This window comes from Camponotus floridanus, unplaced genomic scaffold, assembly GCF_003227725.1.
Source record: "Camponotus floridanus strain SB8 unplaced genomic scaffold, Cflo_v7.5 scaffold86, whole genome shotgun sequence".
NCBI lineage: Eukaryota > Metazoa > Arthropoda > Insecta > Hymenoptera > Formicidae > Camponotus > Camponotus floridanus.
In genome coordinates, this window is record NW_020229856.1 from 768,083 (window position 1) to 791,559 (window position 23,477).

Sequence of the window (23,477 nt, forward strand, 5' to 3'; positions counted from 1 at the left end):
TCTTTTCGATTGGTTAATAGTTGCTGGTAATATGCGGCAACTCGATTTGAGTGGCTACTGCCATTTGGGTGGCACCCGATGGAGCATGTCGCCAATTGGCCAGTTCAAAATAGGACCTTCCGATTGGTCAATCGTTGCCCGTTGGTTACCCTAGGCATAGACCGATACAATTGGCTGTGGTTAAACGGGACGCTCCCTTCGATCGATTCGATACCAGCCTTAAGCCGACTACTCCGATTGGTTAATTGGGTCACAATCGTAATCGAGCTCGCAACTCGTAGTGTGATTACGGCTTTACTTCCATCTTTTATGACACGATTCGAATCAATTCGAATCTGGAGTTAGTGAAATATAGTTAATTTTAATTTTTAGTGGTGTGTATGTTATCTCTTTTTTACTGTCAAAATAAATTACATTATTTATGTAAAAGTATTTAAAGGTTTAAATAATGCGTACCGTTTAATATATACTATAAAGAAATAATAATCTCTGCAACATATACGTACGAGTATGGGGCTGTAGTTTTATTACAAGTGTTGGTAGGTTAATAGGTTATAAAATCATCGTGACAACAATTGACTGATCTTTATGACATTCTACGATTTTTTATTTTGAATTTTTATGTATGTACACATTTGCAATCATGTAACGTACAAAGTTCGTTTGACGAAATAATGTAATTAAATTTTATTGCGTTATTGATTTTATCATTTCAGAAATCAACAACAAAGTTCATATATATATATATATATATATATATATATATATATATATATATATATAATATATATATATATATATATATATATAATATGTGCATACATGCATACAAAAATAATCAACAATATCAAAAATATCAACATTGCTTGTATAAAATGTATCAATTATTTTATGATCCAATACAGTTGTGTATAATAATTTTATACTTGGAAAATAATAGTCTTAATAGTGTAGAGAGTAATATTTATAATATAATAATAACTATAATAATAATAATATATAATAATGGATATTCAACATTAATATTTCACTGTACAAGAAGAGTATAGTAGCTTTTCACTAGCTGTTCAACTTTGATTCATTATTTTAAAAAAGTTAAATTATGCTTTGAAAATTGTAACATGTAATATTTTAAAGAACAATCAATAATAAATACACTCGCATTTTGATACTGAAACGTAAATATTTTTATATATTACTTTTTGTAGACAACAATTGATTGTAGAAATTTCTGTATCTATGATGTGACATTTAAAATGATTTAAGATAAAGTTAAATTATAAGACAACTACTAATCAAAATCATTTAGAATAATATTAATGCAACATTGTATAAATATATTTAACTTGTATACTGTGACATGTCTAGCCTAATTAATCGCTTTATTCAAACTGTACAACTAATAAATCTAAAATTTTAATAGTTTGCTTTGTACATGCGATAATATGCAATGCCAGACGTGCTGCCAGTTTCTAATGCTATTGTTATTGTTTGCAGGTCTACTAAAATGGAAATTGGCATTGTTTTAAGCTAATTAGAAAAGCATGAGAAGATATGGCTGATAGCAATGATCTTTATGAACAACAGCTCTTTGCTGTATTTGAGAGCTGTTTGGCCAAAGGAGAAAATGAACTCGATGAAAATGATTTGTTTTCAATTTGTAATAAATTACATCTCGATGAATTAATTGAAGAATTGAAATCTTGCATTCACAAACATTGTCCAGATAAACAAACTATATCTTTTCAAGAATTTCGCGACGGTTTATTACTTTTGTTGAAAAAATTCCAAGGATTGATTACCGATAAACAGCATATTGTACAGCCGTGCTATAATTTAACTAGCGATATCGAGAAGAGGGAGATCTCGATCGATGGTCAGAGTATTTCAGACATTCATTTTCAAGACATGAAAATTAGTATTACAATGGATGAGAAAAGGTTGACAAACTTGTGGGATAAAATAAAGGTTTACTTGAAGGATAACATAGATCCTACAGCAATACAATTTATATCAAATTGTTTAGGAATTCCACAACTTCCAAAGCAAATAACAGAATCTATCTTTGAGAGACTTGATCAGAATTGCGATGGGTTGATAAGCTTCGACGAGTTTGTAATTATATTTCAAAAGAGAAAAAGTATAGAAGCTTCGCAAACGAATAGCGCATCTGATAACAATATTGTAAATTGTGATGTTAATACTTTAGATTTTACTACATGTAAATCTCCTAGAATGAGCTCGGTACAGCTTAATAGAACTATAAATAAGGAACAAGTTGCTAATGTATCTGATATAACTGTGCTGTCATCTAACAGAGATTTTAACGCTTTGAATACTAATCTCGCGGAAATAACAAATATCATATGCAACGAACTCAAGAATTTGAATGAATCGTTTGATAATAATACCATTCAATCTCATATTACTATACTGCAAGAAATGATTGTTGCTCATCATGAGGAGCAACGCAATTTAAATGCTGCGATGGAAAACATGAAAGTGGAGAGAGAAAAGATGCGTCTCGACATGTTGGAAGCAAACGAACGGGCAAATTTATTGGCGCAGGAAATTGATGACTGTCAGGTTCAATTGGAAAAAACCAAGAGAAATCTACAGAGACAGAACGAACAACGTTATGCTGAAATTACAAAAGAATTGTCGGATCAGTTCAATGTTGAACGAGAAATGAATGCTGCAGCGCTAAAATTAAAAGACGATCAGTTACAGACATTACAGAGAGAGAATCACGACATGAAGAATAAAATTGTAAATATATTGCAGGAGAATCAGGTGCTCGAAGCGGAAAATAAGTCTCTTCTCAATCAAATTGAAAAGCTGCGGCAGTCTAATAATGATTTGTTAACACAGGTAAAGGTATTAGACGCGGAACACGACGAGATACAGAGTATAGAAGCGAAGCAACAAAAGCAAGTTGATTTCTTTGTCAATCGTATCAAACAGTTGCAGTCGGAAATAATTCTCTTGCGTGATCAAAATGACGAACTTAATACGGAAGTGGAAAATTTAAAATGTCACGGCGAAGATATAAAGGTGAAATACGAAGCACCAGTCGATCCACTCGAAACTCTTGTTTCGTTGTGCGATCGAAATGAAAATTATGCATCGATGCAAGCACACGATTTTGAAGTGGATCAACAGGTCACCGATTCAAAAGTATCGTTTGGTTTTGGATCACCAATGGGAAAAGGGCGACAAACCGATATATTAAATTCTAATGGAACGGAATGCAAAAGATTTGGAGATACAGTTATAAAAGATCTGGAAAATGTGCTGTTAACAACAAGTACCAAATGCATTTCGGAGAAATGTGCTTTGAGAGATGGTATATCGAGATTAATTGCTAATCTGCAATCAAATTTTATATTACGTTCCTCTTCCACGCGAGATTTCGGAAAGAGTATAGCGTCTGAACTCGAATTGGAATGCGAGGAACGAACTAACGAATCCTTGCGTGATTTAGTCGTTTCGAAGATGCCAAAGTCGAATACTTTCGCGAAACGTATCGCGGTATCGAGCAGCGTGGAAGATTTCACTAATCAAGACGCGAAGGACATGACGCAAAATAAGATGACGAGTCTTAGAGATTATCCACCGCGGAAAGAAGAACATTCCGCGGATCAATGTAAAAATAAGGAAAAAATTAATTCTTCCAATACTACCGAAGTTGAAAACATTCCAAAAGCTATAACTACAAATGTAGAATTATTAGAAATTGAAAAGAAGCAATTAATCGAACGTTGCCAAGAGCTCGAACGAAGCTTAGACCTGTTAAAAACGGAATACGAAGAATGTGAAGATTATTGGGCTGCCAAATTGGAAGAGGAAAGACAACTCTTTGAGCAAGAACAAAAAATAAGTGACGATAAACTTGCCGAGCTTATTAATAAAATAGTAGAATACGAGGAATTAATTAGTCCTTCGGATAAGTCAAAAAATGGTGGCGGACGATTGTCTCCGATAGAAGAAAAATTTACTTTGGAACAGCAGGTAAGATAAAACATTTTACACGACAATCTAAAATCTAATATCTATTCATCGTATATATATTTTCTTTTTCCTTTTTTTTTCAAGATATTTTATATTTTTGAGTATTTTAGATATTAATATCATTTCATTAGTAATACACGCACATACACACACGCGCGCGCGCATATATATATATATATATATATATATATATATATATATATTTGTTTATATATATATATTTCTTTTATATGTGCATATATATATATTTCTTTTATATGTGTAGTACATAGCTCTTGAGGAAGAATTCGAAAAGTGGAAAATAAAAACTGAAAACGATATTTCTCAGAAGAATCTGGAAATTGAAGATTTGCACGAAAAATTAAGATTGGCACAACAGCCAATTACAAATGATTCCTATGTACAAGTGCCGGATGAAATATTTTTGCCGACAATGTCAGATTCGTCACACTATAAATCTTCCAGTACATCTAGTATATTATCTACCAACGAACCCCTCGTGGATCCATGCGGTACAATCTGTCATACGCATCATATCCCTTCAATAGAATTTCTACTATCCAACGATTCCAATAGACTATTGAAACAAAAAGATCGTACAGACGATCATGATTCGTATAGTATCAAATGTCGTGAAATGAAAGATATGAAAGCTATAAACAAGCATCATAAGATGGGAGAAATATGTCAAAATAATTCACGTATTAGTGCAAAGACTATGATAGGAATAAAGGAGGAAGATCAGTGCGACTCGGAATTTAAATTTACACGTGACGTAATGAAAGAAATTAACTGTCCGTGCGTACAGAATAATACACAGCAACATGTAAGCTGCGTCGATCTAAGCGTCTTGCAAGATTTAAAAATGAAACTTTACACACAAGAACGCAAAAAACGACATTTACAGCATTGTATTAAACAGCAACGGCAGTCCATCGAGAAACTCTTGCAAGGTAAAAAATCTATTTTACATCACAATAATATATAAAATCATTTTAAAAATGTATTTTCAAGTATATTTTTCTGTATGTGTGTGTCGTAATACATTATTATATTTTTTATATATAAATATCATTTCTTTAAATTCCTATTAAATTATATATTCATACAATTATTTTGCAGGTATTATGGCGCAGCATCAGACAGAAGTACATGAATTACAGTGCCTTCTTCGTAATAGTCAAGGGAGGCTTCAAATGCAGGTTCAAACAATTATTGATCAGGTAGAGTATAAAAATTATACATTTCTCCATAGACAAGTTACAAGTTTGTATATTAATTTACATATGATAATTGCAATCTTGTATAATTATACAGGATATAAAGGAAAAAGAAATCTCTCGTGTTTTTTTAAATTTGTGCACAAAAAGCTAATTCAGAAAATGTACATCAATTTTAGAACATCAAATCATGTTGCAAAAAGTGTTTGGTCAGAGAATTAGATGTATATAAAATTTTTTTATAATTAAAATAATAAAATTTTAAATTATATATACATATATATACATGTATGCATATATTTTAACTTACTTTACACACATACGCACACAATTTTCATCTCCATCTTTATATATAATTTATTATTCCATTAGGCTGATAAATTAACCAGTGCTGACGTATTAGTGAAGAACTTGTACATAGAAAACGCATGTCTAACGGCACATGTGAAACGTTTGCAAGAACGATGTCTCGACCTGAGCGGCCTCGATGTGGGAACGACTTCAATATGATGTTTAAATAGCTATTATTATTATTATAATATTATAATAAATTAGTGCGTTATTGTATTGAATTGAATAATTGTATATTATTTATTTTGTAATGCGATTATACTAGATGTACAAGTAATGTCGATGATAATGTTGCAGTGAAACTCAGGGATGCATATGATTGAAAAATGTATATTAATATAAATGTACATATAAAACACATGTACACACGCGCGCACCCGTAACATACACATACAAACGCACGAGTGCCTTTTCAATCTTTAATTTAACTCGAGAGTAAAATAAGTTTAAAGTAAGTAAAGTTTCGCTTTGATCGATATCATAAAATTAGCGGCAAATCTACGATCCAGAAGCGACATTATCTGTATATAACGTCGAGTAAGGTATAGAAAGAAAAATGATAGAGTGAAATGTTTGTATTATCAGAATTAATCTATAATTTTTCAAATTTTTTTTTAAATAATGGCATAATGTTTTCTTGTATATACGTGGATGCATAAAATAAAAAAATATATAAATGTAAAAAAATATCGAATACATCAAATATATTTACAGTGTATATATTTATTATGTGTCTTAGCGATATATTGTTATATTCTTTGCTGAAATGTTTATAGACATAGACAATGGACACTTCAGTGGCTATTGGAATAATTGTAAACAACAATAAAATCTTCCTTTGTGTTAAAATTGTTTCAAGTTTAATAAAATGCACAAGAAAAATTATTACATCTCGATTATTTTAATATATAATCTCATCAATGAAAGCGGCAGCGAGAGAAATGTTTCCATGACAAAAAAAAGCTTGTATACATCACATATAGAAGCTTATTAGTATTAGGGATATTACATATTTTGTAAAAAATATTCCTCTGCTTCTCTCAGATTAATATATACCAACTGTCGTGAATAATAATGCGTGCTTTAAAATATACATGTACATGTTTGTTACATATTAGGATTTTCGTGTCAATTTAGAAACATTTGTTTGCCATTTGCACGAAAAGCGCAAAATACACATCGGAAAATCGTGATACATCGTGCTGATATATATATATATATATATATATATATATATATATATATATATATATGTATGTACATTGTTTATTAACAATACATGCGTTTTATGGCATTTATACTTGTGAAATGAAATGTAATACGGAATATATAAACTTTGATCGATTCATTATTATTAATCAGTCATTAATTTGACTTTTAGTCGTGTCTTACAGTATTGATGCAAAGTTGCTGACGAAAATGGAAATCAAAGAAATAAAAATCAAAGTATACACGTACACATTCTTATAATCATTCATTATCGATAATGTAGCCGTAACTCGATAACATTAGTCACATTTCCTTTTTCATTGGCTTTAAAATGATATATAAATATATATATAGCAGATCGACATTTAAACAGTAGTGTTACTTACATTTTACAATCTATCCGATATGTTATTAGCATTCTCCTTACCATTTGCGATTCGCGAGCCAAATTGAAAAGCTCTTTTAGGAAAGTTGGCTGTACTCTGAAAACCAATCTTGCATGCTAACAAGCGTAATAATAATTTGTCTCCCAATCCAGTTGGCATTTTCTCAGTCGGGTAGCATCTATTAATGATTATATATGATTCCTTTATGTTATATTTCGAATCGTACCATGTTTAATATAATTATTTGGCATTAATTGACTTTACCTTTCCCATGGTTTAATATCCTGCACATATTTCACCACGTTCTCATCTAGATACGGTAAACGAGATTGTTTACCATGATCAGAAATAATTCGATCATCTCGACCCAAATTTCTTTCGGAAATTCTCGCCAATTCGATATTTAATTCTCGCACTAGTGCATCCCATCCTTTATGTTTCAATATGGTTCTGTGTCTCATGTATCCGCCAAATAATTCATCTGCACCTATGCCCAAAAATAATATTCTACATGGCGATTCGTACATTTCATCAACTGGATAAAGAACACCTTTTGCACGACTTGCAAACCACATGGCGCATCCTAAACTTTCATCCAGTATTGTAGATAAAGGATGTAATAAGTCAGAAATTTGCGAAGCACGATACAATTGTAATTCCATTTGTGTGATGTTACACTGAAATAAATATGGTGAAAAACAATGAATGGACTGGAAACATTTCAAACATAGAGTGAGAGAGAGAGAGAGAGAGAGAGAGGCATTGATAGATACCTGTATAAAATTCCATTTCCTGTTGGGACAAATTCGCAACAATTCAGAATACGTTTGTCGGCCAGTTTTCCTGTCTGGCACATCATATTTCTGCATCACATTCTCCTTTTCGTCATTCATATGACTTATTTTTTGATTATTTACAGATCTTTCAAATGCAACGTTAATAAGATCGATACTTTCGTTTTCTGGAACATATTTGTCAGCAATCGCTGCTAGAATGGCTGAGTCTAAGCCACCGGAAAATAATATGCCAATTTTGGAATGAGTGCAAGTAATACTTTCACCATTTAATACAGTTTTTATGCAATCCTTGCAATAATTTGGTTTCTTTTTTACTCTGACTTTCACAGATTGATGTAAGAGTTGCGCCAAGCACTCAACTCTTTCACTTACTTTTCGATTTTCCAACAAATACCGCAATGTCTCATTAAAATCTATACTATCTGGTATATTCTCTAGATATTCTAAATCTTTTGGATCTGGATGTAGATGTAGATGTAAATTCACCAATGACGAATTCGTATCTAATATAGTTTTTCTAATATTAATATCCACATTTAAAGTCGTTTCCAATGTCTCGATAATATCCGTGAATCTCAAATCAGGTTCTTTCCATGGATAACATGCTAAATTTATCCGTGAATTATTTAAATTTACTGCAAAGATACCTATAGCAGGTACTTCCACAATTCCTTTCATATTTTTGTTTGCAACTGAAGTTAAAGTCAGTGAGTTAGCTTTAGTATCTATTTTTAAAAGCAAACTGTGCCGTCCGATAATATCCCGTCCAAAATATAATGTATCGGTTGACTTTTGATAATATATTAAGCTATAAGGACCTTCAATCTTCCAAAGCACAGACATGATATCTGTGGTCGATTGCAATTCATCCAATATCACATTTGTATCGCAAACATCATCCTTTGCCTGAAATTATTAACTATGTTATTATAAGATGTACAGCTGTCCCTAAAGAGCTGTGCGTTTCCCTTTCTCTCATTTAAAGGACCGACCCTTTTAGAAATTTAAGAAAATAGAGAGAGAAGTTTAGTTTGATTATGCATTTTCATAAGAATATATATATATATATATATATATATATATATATATGTACATACAATTTATACTAGATAATGTATAATGTATTGTGAAAAGAAGGGCAGCATTTACTCAAAATATTGACCAGAAATATTTAGTGCATCCATATAAATTACGTACCAAACAACCTGAAAAGATATCTCCATTCCATAGTAACAAATTGTTATTATCATCCAAACTTGGCTGTGTTATTATTTCTGATCCTTGCATCCATAATACTGCAGCAGCAAAGTGTCCATGCCAATGGTGATTTAACGATATATGTTTCTCTGTTAAATGGTCAGGACCTCGCGCGGCTATTACATCTTTACAAATATTCCACTAAAACATGCACATAAAAGGAAAAGTATATGTAATCCGTATTGCTATTATTAATAAAATAACATTTAATAATTTTGCAATCAAATAATGGACGATGGGAAATGACGACGGATGATTAGGAAATTGTTGAAAGTAGTATTGCCTGTGATTTGCAACAGATAAATGGATAAAATTGGAAGAAACAAACTGTTTCGAGTACAAGAAATTTGTTAATTTCATTTTTATATACAAGATGTGAGTGCAAATAAAAATGATGCACGATTAAAGTGATTTAATTATCAAATTTTATCCATTACCATTTTTATGCCTACTATCTTTTAATGTAAAATTTCACTATCAAGTCGTTTTATATAATTTTATTATATTGTATGGCAATAAAATTAATGGATTCTCTACTACTCAAAATAGTTTAACAAAATTTACTAATTCCATTTATTTGTTCTTAAATAACAACCAAATTAGTTTGAATAACTTTCCAATTATCATCCTGTGCGACTATACGTTTTCATCAAGACTAAATGAGATGCGTGTTGCGCAAAACGTTTATTTCTTCTCCAATTTAAACTTGTACACTTTTTTGAAATATATAAAGTCGGAATTTCAAAACAATAGTTTCTACATTGTATATTTACTTGGAACGTTGTTCAAAAGTTAAAGGAAATATTCAAGATGATGAATAATTTATGAGCTTTTTTGTTTCTTTACCTTTTAACTTGCATCAAGCATTTAAATATTAAAAGAACACGATTGGCACGTGTAAATTTTTATAAAAATTTTGTCCATCTAACTATATATATGCTTCTTGTTTCCAAAACACAAAATTAAAAATAGAAAAATAATTATACATTAAAACGATTTTAGAGTTAATAATATGATAATTATATATGCAAAGAGTGTAAATTAAAAAAGAAACTATATATAATTTAATAAAAAGAGTAATTTTTGTTAGTCAACACTTTGTATGTGCGATGGATGCATCTTTTCATGTAGGAAGAATTTTTTCAAAATCTTTAAAAAAATATTCAAATTATATACAGAGAAAATTTTATTTATAAAAGAAATGTATGTAAACAGAAAAGTGTACGCGGATGCGCACGCGCGAGACAACTCTTGGACTCCTAATTTAATATTAAAAAGAAAATGAAACGATCTGTGTGTCTGGTATTTTTGAGCTTTGGCATCACGCCTTTTCTTTCACATTGTAATGTAACGATAAACGATGATGCTCGCGCGATACACAATGCGTATTACACATACCTGCGCGAAGGATTCAGAGTCGTTTCTAGCTTGATGTATACAACAAAATATTCCGCACATGTTGGGACGCCAAGCGAAAGATTGTCGATTACACTATATAAATATATATAATATGTATAGTTTTATACCGTCGCAAGATATACAAGCTGGGCAAATAAAGGTAATCGAGGCAAGTATATTTTAATATTTTGAAAAATACTTGTCGCCAACTTTGTTTTCATAACAACGTAGAGAATGGTCGTAGCTTTACGCGAGCGACGATAGGTTATGCGCGACATCTCACCTCTGCGCAAACATGCGACAAAAGTAATTCATGTTGCTGAAAACGGAAAGAGAGAGAAAGGGAAGGAGAGGGAAAAAAGTATTATTGTAAAATGTGCGATTTAAAATTCAAGAGATGAGCTCTACGCGAAAAGTGTTGAAAATTCCGAGTGCTAGAGTCGATAAAGTAGTAACGTTTCGTCGGTAAATACAATGGTACGAGTATGCGCCGCACAGCGGCGCTGCACGAGGCGTATCGAGCGCGCTTCCCGCTCGTCCCGCCCCCGCTAGTGGCGGCACAGTTGCGGTCCCGAAGTTCCGGAGGTTGGTTCGTCGAGTCGGGCGAGCACGGGCACGGGCAAGTTTTCGGTTACGTCTTTCGATTTAATATCCCTCGGATTTTCCGTGGGAGACAGAATTGTGACAGATTGTACGGGCCGCGTATAGCCGCGTTACACTTTGCGTCCGTTTTCCAAGCAGACCTCTAATCCGCTCGTTCCGGATGCAGCGTGTCGCTCGCGTCGACGTAATCGTATCGGGACTGCGGCACGAACGCGAACGCCAACGCGTACCCGCTACCGCCTGACTCGGCCACGGTAATCGCGACAGTCGATTTGCGACTCGTGGACGCTCGCCTCTTAAATGTCGCCGATACGCGTAAAGCAATACGGATAATCGGCGCTTGCCGGTACTCCGAAAAGGGTGCGAGCTGCGAGTTTGCCGGCCGTGTCACGGCCCGTAAATGCGCGCCACCGCCAAGGACTGTCGTATCGTTCGCGTACGTTACTCCGTCCCACAAGAGTGCCGAATCGCGAGTGCGAGTGAGGAAAGAGACCGAGATTCAAAGCTATCGTCGTGTCGCCATCGCCATCGACAGGAGGAAGAGTGAGAGGAGAGAAAGAGAGAGAGAGAGCGAAAGCGAGAGGGAGGGAGAGAAGAAAAGACATCTTTCGAGGTTAGATAAACCATGGTGCTTCGAATCTCGCTCGATAAGTTTCGACGCATGTACACATACACACACACACACACACACACACACGATGCGTGGATGTATATATTGCAATTTATTCGTCGCTCTAGCGCGAGGAGGCGAATCGGCCCGACTCAATCGACCGATCGATATCGTTGCAAACGACTGACCCTCCGCGAGAAACAAGGACGCTTCCTTCGTTCGTACTGCCATTTGTGCCACTTGTGCCATTCGTATTCGCGCCTTGTCGAGCGCGCAGCTGTTTAACCGCAGCTAATCGTAGTGGAAAACCGACGAGAAGAGACGAAGCAGGCGAGGCAGGCAAGGCTCGTGATTCGCGTCTCGCGATCCCTTTTATTTGCACGCGAAACCTATCCTTCGCCTAACCTTCGCACGCGCGCGGAGCAATAATACGTGCGTGCGAGTCGAGCGCGAATGTGAGAAAAATCGATCGCGACCTGCCTCCTGCCTCCTGCCTCCTGGCTCCTGGTTTATCCCGAGGTGACCCGAACCCGAGCTACGTTATTTACAGCGATTCGCGTTAAGATAATGTGCAAACTCTTCTTTACATTTCTCCCCCTCCCTTCCCCCTTCTTTTGACAGCGTAGTCGGACATTGTTGCGTCGATTCGTCGCCTCATCGATTATTTCGCTCAATTACTGTAACACGTGGCCGCGACAAAAAATCGAGTGGATTTGTTTCGCGATGCATTTATTTCGCACATGCACAATCACTTTTATATATGCAAGTTTTGCATAAAATCTCAATAAACACTTAAATTTCCACTTGTTTTCTCTCTTTCCGTCACTACTTTTTCTCTTCTATCGTGTCAACTCTGTACAATTTCAAAAATGTAAAAATATATTTATTCTTTTAAGTACAGGAAATGTACATTTTGATTTGTTCGTGTTGCTCCAAAATTTCTACATTTAAAGTGAAATAAACTACAAATATATATTTAGATGTTGGAAAAAGAGAGAGAGAGAGAGAGAGAGAGAGAGAGAGAGAGAGAGAGCAAAGAATACCAAAAGTGCTTACAATGAATGCAAAAAGTGCTGCGCAATAAATTTATCGATAATCAAAACTCAATCGAAACTGGTTGTTTCCGTATCGTGCTGTAATTAATTAATTTAAAAATTATTAGCTAAGGTACTTTTACATTTATATATATATATATATATATATATATATATATATATATATATATGATACTTTGGAATGACATATTGTGTGCGCAAGTAAATTGATTGCTAGAGATGCGACGATGACGAGTTATACCGTTACTCGGCGGTCTAGTTTATTGAAAGCACGTGGTGAAAATGCAAGTATGTATGTACGCATCGTCTGATGGAGAGCATAATCGTAAAGACCACGATTATATCGGTTTATACACCGACGTACGGTCTTAACGTAGCGTTATACAAGCCACGATAATGCTGTTTGTAATGATGATGCATAAGTGATGCACGATACATTATCGTTGATTTTATGATATGATTCGCCTAACGTCAATTTTCTTATACATTTATCATCTCGACAAACGATATCCTTCCTCGCTAAAAAATAATTCGATAAATCTATTTATCGAATTATTCTTGTTTTCATAAGAAAGAGGGAGAGATGATATTTTAGGCATATCGATAATTGTCGAAAGAGTATCCAGAATTGTTCCAACAGTACGATAAATAGCAAGGTCAAGAATATCGACTAATTAGTTGCGATTTGTTACGTAAGAGAAAAAAGAAAGGTCTTGGTCTGAAGAGAGAGAAGCGTCGAATCGTAAATTTTTTTACAATACGCGGAAATGAAAAAATTGTTTTGTCAAACATTTCTGTTTCTTTTCTCTTTTCGTTTTTGCTTCTTTTTCGATATAAAATTATAATCACTCCAATTATATCGCAACGGCAAATGTAACTGCAACGATAAATGTAATGTAGATGTTGGTTGTTTCTCTTGTTATAAAAGACATTCGTGCATCTTGGCTCGACTTGGCAAGTCGAATAACGAGATGGTTTGCTGCGGTGGTGGAGACTGTTTCGATCCATGGCAGACAACGTGGCGACAAAGATTTATCAATCGGGTCCAACTCGTCGTCATCATTCTCGATAACATCTCGATTTCATCCGTGGAAATTTTTGGCAACACGTTGGAATTTGCAGTTTAATATTACGATACTGTTTATATTGTTTCGAGTTTCTATTTTTGCGTGTTAAAACGCTCAATTTCTTTAAATACATGTATATATAGCAGAGCGATTGTTTGTGTATTTTCTCTCTCGAATATTGTACATATGCCACGCTATCGATCCAAGAGTGTGCGTGTGTGTGTGTGTGTGTGTGTGTGTGTGTGTGTGTGTGTGTATACATAAGAAAATTTCTATCTAGATAATAACTTAACATTTCTGAAACTTTTTCGACAATATGCTCCGACAATATGCTTTTCCATCATGACTTTTCATCGTTTATTTGTCACATGTCATACATGTCGAGGTGCATCTCGTCAATTATCGTGCTCGCATTCGCAGCCGGAAATGTGTCTTTCTCTCACGTTTGCGCTCGAATAATTCGCCGAAACAAATGGAATGATGTAATAATGAGATGCATCCGTTACATGCAAATAATCCGAATGTGTGCCGAAATTTGAAAGTAGTAATGGTTGTTTCATCTCGATGCTCCTTTTTTTCCGCAATGTCGACAAAAATAATGTGCGCGCAAAATAACGATCTTGATCCGATTCGCGTGTAGGATTCTTTCGCTCGCGGTCGCTTTATTCATTACGAACGATAATTGACACAGAGCACGTGCTTACCATCATCGTCACGCGGTCGAGCCAAGATGGATCGCCCTGTCGTCAACCACTTGGATGACCACGCGCGAAACAATCGTATACATAACGTGTACTGGATCACGCGCGATAAAAAAATCCACAAATCGACAAATAGAATACAATTAGGATACTATATTTGAGACACACGTACTCTTGTTTACGTTATACATGCGATAATTTGGCCATTACGCATTATAGTTTTGTACGCTCGCATTTTTATATCTTTATACCTCAACTACGAACAATCGAGCGAGAGAGAAAGGTCGTATAAACGCGTATTATGGATAAATGTAGTAACACGTCGCTTGATTCGCAACTTTTTTTTTTCATTTTGTCGTTGCGTAATCGTCAGAAACAGACGACCAAGATAAAACGCGTATACTTTTCTTATTCTCGTCACGTTGGAAATTGTAATGTCTGGTTTCAAAAGTTTTCTTCTTGAACAATTCAAATAAAAAAAATAACATTTGTTTTTATTTAGAGAGATCTTAAAATACGCTTCTATATATCATCTAATATCAAAGCTATTAATATTAATTACATTTTACCAGTGTTGAGTAATTGATAAAATATTCGCACCAAATGAAATGATTTTACAATTGCTTGTACACTGTACACAACTGTTTTAAATATACAGAGAGCCTAATTACGTACGCGCACCCTGAGCGCGATGCGAAAGTAACTTGTGCGATTGCATAATGGGGTTAACGTTTAACGGTTCAACGCGCGAACAACGGTGGGCGTCTGCCTTGAAACAGCTGTTTGTTTTTAATGCCGACGGGTATATTAATATATCACGTAAAAGACATTATACAATATGTAGTATAGAGATACCCGAGGCTCCCGAGCGCATACGCATGAACGCTTCGCCAATTTCTCAGTCGTTATAAACGTTCGCAAAAGTTACCCTCGCTACTTGTCGACACCATGATGGAAAAAAAACACCTGTTGATCAAATTCCGAATAAGAATAATTTGATTGTAAATTTGCCATTTATGTCGAGATGTAAGATAAACAATTTTTCCTAAAATAATCTGTATATATTATCGAATATTTAATAAAGAGAGGATAGAATATAGTCGCGATATGTATAGCGAATGATTACAAAGACACGTGTATCGTTCGCCGTGTACAGCGAAAATTACAATCTTATCAAGCAATCGTTTACAAGGAAAAAGACATGGAAAAAATTACGATATATATCGTTATAATAATTTTGTAATATATATAATCTGAATTATTCTTTTTATATATAACATTTATATTTGTAATTATATCTTTAAAGTAATTTTTGGCATGTAAAATCTAGTCGTAAATTTCCTTGTCCTTGTTTGCATAAATCGTCACGTGTCTACATCTCGTTCGGGGATCGGTTTCAACGAGTAACGTTCGAATAGCGTTTTACGTCACCGACGACCACGACGCGGTAAACAAGTATTCGCACCGTGCTTGGCATTCGGCCAAAGAACCACTAAAATTTCATCGCTATTGCTTTCATTTTTGCAATCTTACATCTGGTCTATGATTCACCCGCGACATTGTCATTCCTCGCTGAATTAAAACACGATGATTATGAAATCTGCTCCGGGAATATTACTTAATTGCGAGTTTATCTCCTTCCGGGGTGTATTAAAGCGCTCCTCGCGGACCGACTTGTAGAGATGACGCGCTATATACGATATAATATAATATACATGGTAGGGATAAGCATTATGTCGCTTGCGCATTGCAGTAAGTGGTAAAACACCCGCTCTCCGTTTCGTGCCAAACTATTTGACTATAGCACGCGTGCGTTTGGCTCTACACTCTACGATATATGTATATAGACCTAACGTACTAAAACCGACCGTGCCATTTTGTTTACAGTCTCTTGTCTCTAACTGAGAATTTGAAATAAAAATTTATATCCACCGATATGCACTGCACGCTAGAGACTCCTGTCACAATTTTGGAAAAATTATTTCAAATTTTTCTTTTAAACAAATGGTCTTCAAAAAATTTAAGTTTGTCATAATTTTGTACTCTCTTTTTGTATATTTGCGCGAGCAAAAGTGACAATTTATTTCTCTCTTTCAGTTTCCTCGATGGAGAATACCGGTAACGATAAGCAAAACGAGTCGGACGAATGCGACGTGAACGGAGATAGTAAAAAGCGAGACGACAACGACGACGACGACGACGACGACGGCAACGACGACGACGACGACGACGACGACGACGACGACGACGAGGACGAAGACGAGGACGACGACGACGACGACGACGACGACGACGACGACGACGACGACGACGACGACGACGGGGACGGGGACGAAAACGACGACGACGAGTCGACCAGGCGGAAGGCGAGAAAAATGAAGACAGAGGACAAGCGCGAGTCTTTAGAAAATATGAATTTGAAAAATGAGATGAAAACGCTGACGAAAGCTTTGTCGATCGACCAAGAAGACGAGAAGAGCAAGGATATCGCCGACGAGCGCGAAGAGGAACGCAAGGAAACGCAGACGAACGATGAGAAAAAGGAGCAAGAGTCGTCCAGCGACAGCACATCCACCAGCATCTCCGACGACGAGTCCGAAACAAGCTCGGAAGACAAGACGGAGCCGTCGAAGACGGAAACGACCAAGACGGCGCAAGCGGAAACAAAGGAGGAACCGAAGGAAAGCGCGTCCAAGAACGAGGATACCACCGACGATAGTGACATCGAGGATGATCTGGTCTCGGCAATTAATTACAACACCATCACCTCCCTGGCGGCGCTCAAGGATATGTTACAGTCGTCTGGAGAGGATTCGGACGGCGTGGACAGTTTCTTTCATCATTATTTCCTGTCGCATGTCAATCGGTTACCGTCGAGGAATCAAACGCATAGCCCGTATCCCTGGGGCAGGAGATTGTCGGAATGCCGAGAAGAGGACGAATACGAGACTGAGGAAGGTGAGAGAAGACGGCTTTTTTCCTTTGTAATTTCAAAGAGAACTCTGAAAGCTAATTGTTTCGCGCGAACAATTACCGAGAAAAACATACAGTTGCGAAATACATGGAAGCTATTACGAGGAGCTCGTCCAATGAGAGCTAACATTAGCCAGCGTGCTCGCGCTTTGGCAAAGCACGGCGCAAAGAGTCACTCCGTAACGATCGCCTAGGTGTATATTTATAACACGTTTCTCTTTTCGCTCTCTTATCGACACGATCCTTGACCGTTTACAAGGACACACTCGAGATATAAAATATCAAGATGTCGCGCGCGCGAAAAGCTTCTTTATTTCTTTATATGCATTATACGCGGTATCGCGAATCAATCTATTTTTAATAATAATATCGTTTTCGTTCATTAATTCAACAGCAAGGATTGCCTTTTATTGGTGCGCGCACTCGTGATAGTTTTATTTGCCGCGAACTGTTCAACGAGGTCACAGGAACGTCTTTGTGTCGTTGCTCGACCTTGGAAATTGTACGAACGAGATAATGAAGGCTTTGTCGCGTTACGTGGCGTTTAGACTGTGACTTTTCAGGGAAGAATGCCGATAGTCCGCACGTCGACAACAAGAAAGATGCATCGATGATTGAAAAGATTGAAAAGGCCGATAGCGCTTCTTCCAAGACATCAAAAGCATCGAGCCCCTCTTCCTCGGAGAATTCCAGTTTCGAGAAGATTGACGAAAAATCTCTTCCGACGTCTAGTGTTTCGGACGCGAAACCATCGTCACCATCGTTATCGACGACAATGACGACGACGATGACGACGACGACGATGACGACGACGACAACGACGACGATGATGATTCCGCCGCCATCAACGACGACAACGATGACGACGATTGCGACGACAACGATGACATCGGCAACAGGCACCACCATCTCGGAAACGACGACGACGATGTCGACGACGATGACGACGACGGCGACGGCGACGGCGACGGCGATGGCGACGACGGCGACGGCGATGACGGCGACGACGGCGACGGCGACGACGGCGACGGCGACGGCGACGGCGACGACGACGGCGACAGCGACGACGGCGACGACGACGACGACGACGACGACGACGACGGTTGCGACATCAATCTCCGGTAGATTCACAACGTCGACAGTGACATCGCCAACTTCTACGACAAAGCCTCCTCTTCGGAGAAGACACACCACCGGTCCAGGCATGACTTTTCCCGCTACGGATCCTCCTTCGTACTCCACCAGCATGACTTTCTCGAGGACTAGTCCGTTGCCGAGTCCACATCTCGACAAAAGATTCTTTGACAGCAGTTTGATCGAGATGAAGAGTCAGGCGAGCAGCACCAGCACTCTCGATTACGATTCCACGGAGGAAGTGTGGATACGCAGAGTGGATTTCGTGCAGGAGAGAAAACGACGAGTGAGTATTATTATCTCTCCCACGATTCTTCGAACCCAAACGATATTGACGGAGAAAAAGATTTTTATTGTCGAAAGAGAAACGAGAGACTTATAAAGAGACTTTAAGAGAAGTGAAATTAGTCGCAACTTTTTCTGCCGTTTTCGTTATTTTTTTCAAGAATCGATAATGACAAACTAATGACACGTGCGTACACGCAGTCCCGCGCAGTATCATCGCCTCTCGTCGACATCCTACATTTATTTCACTTAAAATTAATTAATCAATTATCGCAAAGAGAAGCAGTCTCACAAATTTATCAACGGCGAGCCTAGTTGGTCGATCGATTCTCGCTGATGCTACGAATAATTTGTCCATTCGCTCTGTCGATCCTTTGTTTTCTATTCGATCGAATCACGATTATATTCAGTCGGTGATACGTAACGAAGCAAAATTAGATTCGTCTCGTCGCGTATTTGCGCGCATTTCTTCGGCACAACGTTTTATTAAGATGTACGCATATCGGCTCATCGATGATGCTTATGCGCGCTTGCTCCGTTATTATTGCTCACTCAAAAAAATGATCTTGCAACTATAGCAAAAATTTTCTAGGTGCGAAAAATTAACTGAGGCAGATAAACGATTAGCAAATGTTGTAATATCGTATATATGTTGCACGTAATCAATCTAAATGACAGAGACAGAATTTATATTTGAACTGTTTGTGAAATTTAGAAAGAAAGTTTTTCTGTGGCGTCTATCCATGTTATGATCAATCATACTTGATATAAATTTTGGCTGTGGTATACAGAAAATACTAGCAACAAGAGACAAATTAATATATAATCCTGATACTTAATATAGTTTGTATAACGCACCTAATCTGTCTATCTCTTTTTGACAATTGCGCAACATTATCGCCGCTAGGTGGCGAAAGGTAAAAAGCCTAACCCGAAAGTAGAATCCATCTAAGACATCATATAAAGCCGCGGCACAGGTCTCGCGAGTCACGGCTTATCGATCAAAGAGCGCATTAGCTCGAAGACTGTTATAGGCGCATCTCTTCCATTTTTTACGAGAGGAGCCCTAGAGCTCCAAAAATTAACTGCAGACGGTTAATTTTTTTATAGTGAATTCTCATATATGTATCGTAGAAGACAGAATAAATATCCATGCAGAAATGAATATCAAATGCGGGCAATGGAATAAAAATAAGTTAGCTATGATATCTAAAGTACATTGACATATTATATCGCTGCTGCAGTTATAATGAGCAGCTATATTTTTTACAAAAATTATTCTTGCTGCAGTATTGAAACTCATATTTATCCAATGCAATGATTAATATCTAACAATAGCATTTAAATTTTCTAGCAGATATTGCTAGAATGTTACTGCTATAAATTCTAGCTGTGACAAACGATATTCTATCAGATACAAAAAATAGCGATAAATTTTGGTTGCGACATCTAGAAATCTATCTACATTAGCAAAACATTTTTTTGAGTGCTGTAACGTAAAAACGGTTGAAACGGCTGTTTCGCGCTTTCGTAACAATGCTTCCGCATACAAACCCAAAGCCCGTGAGCGATAGTAGTCGCGTGAGTGAATGCCCGTTTAATGCGTCATTCGCGTCGTATAATAAACTGCTCGTTCATCCATCGATCGGCATCTCGATTCCTCCTTTTTCCCTCCCAACATTGTCATTACTCCAACAAAGTGCAGATTTCTGCATTTTATTTTACGAGTTTTTGCATGTCACACAAAAGTCATCGCCAGAAAAAAATCCCCGTTATGAATTTTTGTAAATTACAATACAAAAATAATACTCGCAATCAATTGTCATCTTGCACTCCTCGAAAAATGAAAGCAGCAGTATCGATCGCAAAGAGCTCGAAAACTTTAACTTCTTCTTCTCTTCCTCTTCTTCCTTTTCTTCTTCTCCTCCTCTTTTTCGAAGAAGGGCGAATTTTTGATTATTTGTGTGATGAATTTGACAAAAAATAAAATTTGCACGATTGTTAATTATCAATTGTCGCTCAGCTATTCAGATAGCAAAAATAAGACTAGATATTATATATGTTTCTAAACGTTGTAGTATCGTTTTTCGTCCCAGATCCCAATGTAGTAGCTCCAACATCTCATGAAAGGGATGGGGGAAAGTAATACGAGGCTTCCTTTAAGCTCTATCGATTTATTCAAACGAGGAATTACCGATATTGCGAGGCCTTATGAATAAATATTTTGACGTGTCTGATCGTTCCATGCTCGTCGTCTTGGCGCTGTACTTAAAACGACATTATAATAATTACAAAGGAAATTTAGTTATGTCGTAGCGTAAGAAAGTTTGGACAGTATCTACATTTTTTCCAAGATTACCGCATATTTTTGTAACTTTTGTCGTTTCAATTCATTATTATACTATTATATATCGTTTATTATACATGCTTGAATGCACTTTAGAATTCCTCCGATTTTTTAATGATATTTTGACCATAAAGAAAAAAAGAAAAATGTAAAGAAGAGCTAAAATCATTATTTTCTGATGCAATGCGGTTTCATCGAAAATATTTTGGAAAAAATAGACTAGCGTGTCTATAAGAATTTAGAGTGCAAAAATATATCTTGAATATAATTCAAAATTATACAATAACTATATATTCTCTCTTTCTCTTTTCTTTTTGAAAATATAGATTACTTTTCGTTTTTTAGAAAATAAAATAGCTGTATCCCACGTAAAATATGATAAAAATGTAGATTGCCACACGCGCGCGCGCACACACACACACATACATACACGCAGATGATACACGGAATTAGCTTAATAATTGGTGATAATGGCCTTATGACAGTTGTCTAGGAAATATTATCGCGATCATCTATCTGATACACAATAGAAACAATATTATTGACGATGAGCATGATCATTGTCCAAAGGAAAGTCGTTATCAATACGAGCGAAAAGATAGCGATTGCGATAGTGGATGTTCATTATCGGAATACCTGTTACTTGTCATCGAAATGTCGCGGATGTACAATATCCGGGCAAGAAATATTTGAGAACTATATTGTTTTCGACTCAATGTGTCAAGATGTCGGTATCTCTCGGGAGAATACGAAAATACTCTTTGGTGCCGTATCTGGATCGTTGCCCAGAATATCACGGGACTTATAAGGTATATGTTTTTTTCTTAAAATTAATATTCCATTCGCTCAATGATTAACATTATGGCGGCTTAGCTAAAACGATATTTTAAGGGGTAAAAAGGGACAGAGAGAGAAAGAGAGAATAACGAAAATGAGAACCTCTTGAAGGAAGGTCGCCATCCTGTCGCAATCTTCTTCGATCCCATCTCCCATTGTGCTCCGCAAGAATTCACATGAATGCGCACAACGAACGACACCACGGGATGTCTATCAATATTTTCTCATTTCGCAATTATACTCGATTTACAACTCATTGTCGTTTTTTTCGCCGTATTGTTAACGACTCTATTTCTGTGATAGACTATACATATAAACGTGGGAATGACTAGAACCGTCTTTTAGAAACTTTTTGGGGCATGCATTGGCAAACAAATAAAAATATTGATGCTACGTAATCTAAGAGGTAGTACATTAGTTTTATAATTCAGGAATTACGTCGTTTATTATGATTTTTAGTAAAAAAATTGCTCTTTTTTTCAAGTAAATGTAAGTAATTAACGATAACAAATAATATGATTTATAATTTACTGTACACAATTTACTGTATGGTTTTCATTTAGCTAAATATAAGAAAACGAATAAATTTGCATTTTAAAAGTCGCAAACAAAATTAGAAGATTATTTGTATATTTGTTGGATAAATTTTTTGTTGAAAATATTTGAAAGATGTATCTTTTTATTATGCGACTGCAATGTGTGTGTGTATATAATATATATATATGTACAGTCAAAATCTTTCTTTCTTTTTCCTTTTTTTAATGCAAAAATAAATCAATAAAAAATTTCACAACACGAAATATCTTGTATTATACTTGATGATATGTGAAAAGCTTGCGTAAATATAATCGCGCTATATCATCTATCGTGTGATTAAACAGCGATATCTAATCTTGTGCGCCGCCTTCGGTTCACGGTTTATAATAACTCTTTCGTAGTCATTGGAACTGCAGAAAATTTTTGATGTTTGAGAGATTTTATATCGGCATATATTTTTTTTTTAATCTTTGTTTCTTTTAGGAACTTGGTTCACAACCACTTCCAACGATTGTAACCGAGGATGCGGACAATTCCGGCCATGCATCTCAAGGTCACAGGCCAAGAGCAGGTGAGTTAATAATTGGTAATGTATGTGCAATCGTTACATCTTTTTTTTCAATTTCTACAATTAGTATTTACGTTTTATTAAAATATTCGCATATCATATATTATAATATTATTGATTTTTATTTATTA

The 23,477-nt window shown here is 36.0% G+C and overlaps 3 protein-coding genes across 7 annotated transcripts in view; 2 read left to right on the top strand and 1 right to left on the bottom strand.

Annotated features, from left to right (window-relative positions):
* The first annotated feature begins 344 nt into the window (after window positions 1–344).
* On the top strand, window positions 345–5,753 carry LOC105252885 (blastoderm-specific protein 25D). Of its 2 annotated transcripts, none has more exons than XM_020028033.2 (5): window positions 345–374; window positions 1,498–4,011; window positions 4,277–4,964; window positions 5,134–5,234; window positions 5,604–5,753. In XM_020028033.2, the coding sequence occupies exons 2-5, from the start codon at window positions 1,555–1,557 to the stop codon at window positions 5,739–5,741; spliced, it is 3,384 nt and encodes a 1,127-aa protein (XP_019883592.1). In that variant the 5' UTR covers window positions 345–374; window positions 1,498–1,554; the 3' UTR covers window positions 5,742–5,753. The 2 variants fall into 2 exon arrangements, with proteins under 2 accessions (XP_019883592.1, XP_011258815.1); XM_011260513.3 differs by lacking the exon at window positions 345–374 and adding an exon at window positions 408–539.
* Window positions 5,754–6,294: 541 nt separating this feature from the next.
* On the bottom strand, window positions 6,295–11,067 carry LOC105252884 (asparagine synthetase domain-containing protein 1). 4 transcript variants are annotated; one of them, XM_025414617.1, is made up of 7 exons: window positions 10,630–11,062; window positions 9,172–9,372; window positions 7,951–8,880; window positions 7,728–7,854; window positions 7,442–7,664; window positions 7,219–7,355; window positions 6,295–7,115 (listed from the first exon to the last, which is right to left on the bottom strand). In XM_025414617.1, the coding sequence occupies exons 1-7, from the start codon at window positions 10,687–10,689 to the stop codon at window positions 7,060–7,062; spliced, it is 1,734 nt and encodes a 577-aa protein (XP_025270402.1). In that variant the 5' UTR covers window positions 10,690–11,062; the 3' UTR covers window positions 6,295–7,059. The 4 variants fall into 4 exon arrangements, with proteins under 4 accessions (XP_025270402.1, XP_025270401.1, XP_019883593.1 ...); XM_025414616.1 differs by having other exon boundaries at window positions 6,296–7,115; window positions 7,442–7,854; window positions 10,630–10,722; window positions 10,913–11,067; XM_020028034.2 differs by having other exon boundaries at window positions 6,296–7,115; window positions 7,442–7,854.
* A 147-nt stretch (window positions 11,068–11,214) lies between these two features.
* Window positions 11,215–23,477, top strand: part of LOC105252883 (serine-rich adhesin for platelets) — a 38,853-nt gene continuing 26,590 nt past the window's right edge. Inside the window, exons 1-4 of the mRNA XM_025414615.1 lie at window positions 11,215–11,845; window positions 16,763–17,623; window positions 18,202–19,058; window positions 23,262–23,349. Of these exons, the coding sequence (XP_025270400.1) occupies window positions 16,771–17,623; window positions 18,202–19,058; window positions 23,262–23,349 (1,798 nt within the window). The 5' untranslated portion in view covers window positions 11,215–11,845; window positions 16,763–16,770. The remainder of the gene's footprint in view (window positions 11,846–16,762; window positions 17,624–18,201; window positions 19,059–23,261; window positions 23,350–23,477) is intronic.

What these genes read in the sequence shown, in the direction of transcription:
- LOC105252884 (XM_025414616.1), bottom strand. Translation starts at nt 10,689, where the DNA reads ATGTGCGGAATATTTTGTTGTATACATCAAGCTAGAAACGACTCTGAA. An exon ending in ACTCTGAATCCTTCGCGCAG is followed by an intron (nt 9,373 to 10,629) that starts GTATGTGTAATA and finishes TGCATGTTTTAG; the next exon opens with TGGAATATTTGTAAAGATGT. An exon ending in TGGCTCGCGAATCGCAAATG is followed by an intron (nt 7,116 to 7,218) that starts GTAAGGAGAATG and finishes ATCATTTTAAAG; the next exon opens with CCAATGAAAAAGGAAATGTG.
- LOC105252885 (XM_020028033.2), top strand. Translation starts at nt 1,555, where the DNA reads ATGGCTGATAGCAATGATCTTTATGAACAACAGCTCTTTGCTGTATTT. An exon ending in AATTTACTTTGGAACAGCAG is followed by an intron (nt 4,012 to 4,276) that starts GTAAGATAAAAC and finishes TTATATGTGTAG; the next exon opens with TACATAGCTCTTGAGGAAGA. An exon ending in CATCGAGAAACTCTTGCAAG is followed by an intron (nt 4,965 to 5,133) that starts GTAAAAAATCTA and finishes ATTATTTTGCAG; the next exon opens with GTATTATGGCGCAGCATCAG.